General features: G+C 38.4%; 1 protein-coding gene across 1 annotated transcript in view; it reads right to left on the bottom strand.

Annotated features, from left to right (window-relative positions):
- Positions 1-2,171, bottom strand: part of LOC111727842 (zinc finger protein 709-like) — a 5,003-nt gene that overhangs the window by 1,769 nt on the left and 1,063 nt on the right. Inside the window, exon 2 of the mRNA XM_023517995.1 lies at positions 1-1,226. Coding sequence (XP_023373763.1) covers positions 1-1,219 — 1,219 coding nt within the window. The 5' untranslated portion in view covers positions 1,220-1,226. The remainder of the gene's footprint in view (positions 1,227-2,171) is intronic.

Below are 2,171 nucleotides of genomic sequence, written 5' to 3'. Positions count from 1 at the left end.
CTGTGTGAGTCCTTTCATGTATTCGAATGCCTTTGGCAGACCTGAAGGCTTTTCCACAGTGCTTACATTCATAGGGTTTCTCTCCAGTGTGAATTCTATCATGTATTTGAAAGGAAGTAGAGGAAGTGAAGGTTTTACCACAATGTTTACATTCATAGGGTTTCTCTCCAGTGTGAATCCTTTCATGTCTATGAAAGGAACAGACACAATGGAATGCATCTCCACAAAGCTTACATTTATAAGGCTTCTCTCCAGTGTGAGTCCTTTCATGTATTCGAAAGAAACTGGAAGACCTGAAGGCTTTCCCACAGTACTTACATTTAAAGGGCTTCTCACCAGTGTGTATCCTTTCATGATATCGCAAGGAAGTTGAAGAACTTAAGGCTTTGTCACACTGCTTACATTCATAGGGTTTCTCCCCAGAGTGACTTCTTTCATGTCTTTGAAGTGAACCAGGAGAATAAAAGTCTTTCCCACATATCTTACATTTATGAGGTCTATCTCCTGTGTGCATTCTCATGTGCCACTGAACGCTCCTCTGCTGAGCAAATGCCTTCCCGCATTGCTCACATTCATAAGGTTTCTCTCCAGTGTGAGTCCTTTCATGTATATGAAAGGAACTGAAATGAACAAAGGCTCTTCCACACTCCTTACATTCATAAGTCTTCTCTCCAGTGTGAGTTATTTTGTGTGCTAGAACAGAACCGGAGGTATGGAAAGCCTTACCACATTGTTTACATTTATATGGTTTCTCTCCAGTGTGAATTCTTTCATGTTTATGATATAAACTTCGAAAAGCAAATGCTTTGTCACAAAACATACATTTATGAGGTCCATCTCCACTGTGTATTACCATATGATTTCGAAAGCCAGTGAGAGAAATGAAAGGTTTTCCACATTCCTTACAATTAAAGAGTTTCTCTCCAGTGGAAGACCTTTCATGTGTTCCAAAGGAGTGGGGGTAACTGAAAGTTTTCTCACATTTCTTATGTGTATATGGCTTTTGTCTACATTCCTTATACTCAGGTGCTTTCTGTCCAGTGCCAGCTTTAATGGGTATAATAAATGATGAACGATCAATGGAGACTTTTCTACACACACTGCTTTCACATGGGTTTACTCGAGGAGAAGTTTTCTTGCTCACCATGTGATCTGGAATTTGACCAAAGGTTCTTCCAAACTGACTACTTTCTTTACTTTCAAAGAGTGTCTTTCCCATAAGATTTCTGTGGAAAATGAGAAGTATATTTGTTCATAAATGACTTTTTATTGTTAATTATTATACTTAAACTTGCATTTTCACATCCTAAGGGAAGGGAGTGCTCTCTGGCCTGTATGAATTGTTCCAACGTGAATGGACCACATGCTCTGCAAGATGGGTAGTTAATACCAATCTTAAAAACATAATAATTATGTAAGATTTCTTAATATTATCTCCACAAAACTATTTCACAAACACAAACATCTGTGTGAAATTTAAATTGTGAACTAAAACAAAATCTTAAGGCTCTCAGCCCAGTGGCTCACTAAGTAGACACCCCCTTAACCCCCCACGATGACCAAGGTAATCCCCTAGAACTGAGTTGCTAGCCATGAGAAAGAAGATCAGACACACTTTATCATGCCCACTCTCCTTCTTAGAGATGTCCTATGTGACTCACTAATAGGCCTAAGAATATTCAAGACATACTTGCAGGTCCTCAATATATATAACGAATCACTTGAGTTTAGGCATTTGTCCAGGCATCGGACTTTGATTAACAGACCATTCCTTACCTTAATTCAGCACTTCTTTTTGCTGACTCCTGGTCTATTAGACAAAGCCTAACTCTTTTAGCCAACAATCAACTAAAGAATCTTTAAACCTACTTATAACCTGTAAGCCCCCACTTTGAGATGTCCCACCTTTTCAGGCAAAATCAATGTATGCAGTTCACATATTGATTTATGACTTTACCTGTAATTCCTGTCTCCCCTAAATGTATAAAACCAAATTGTAACCCCACCACCATAAGTCAACTTGCTGAAGGCTTCCTGAGTGTGGCTCTAGGTCATAGTCCTCAAATTTGGCTCAGAATAAACCTCTCTAAATTATTTTACAGAGTATGGCTTCTTTTCCATTGACAAAGTATATGTTTTCAGGGAAAGTTTTCTTTTCTTTTTTTTTTTTT

This window comes from Otolemur garnettii, unplaced genomic scaffold (genome assembly GCF_000181295.1).
Source record: "Otolemur garnettii isolate 467f Iridium unplaced genomic scaffold, OtoGar3 scaffold00127, whole genome shotgun sequence".
Lineage (NCBI taxonomy): Eukaryota > Metazoa > Chordata > Mammalia > Primates > Galagidae > Otolemur > Otolemur garnettii.
This window is presented reverse-complemented; position numbering and strand designations above follow the sequence as displayed.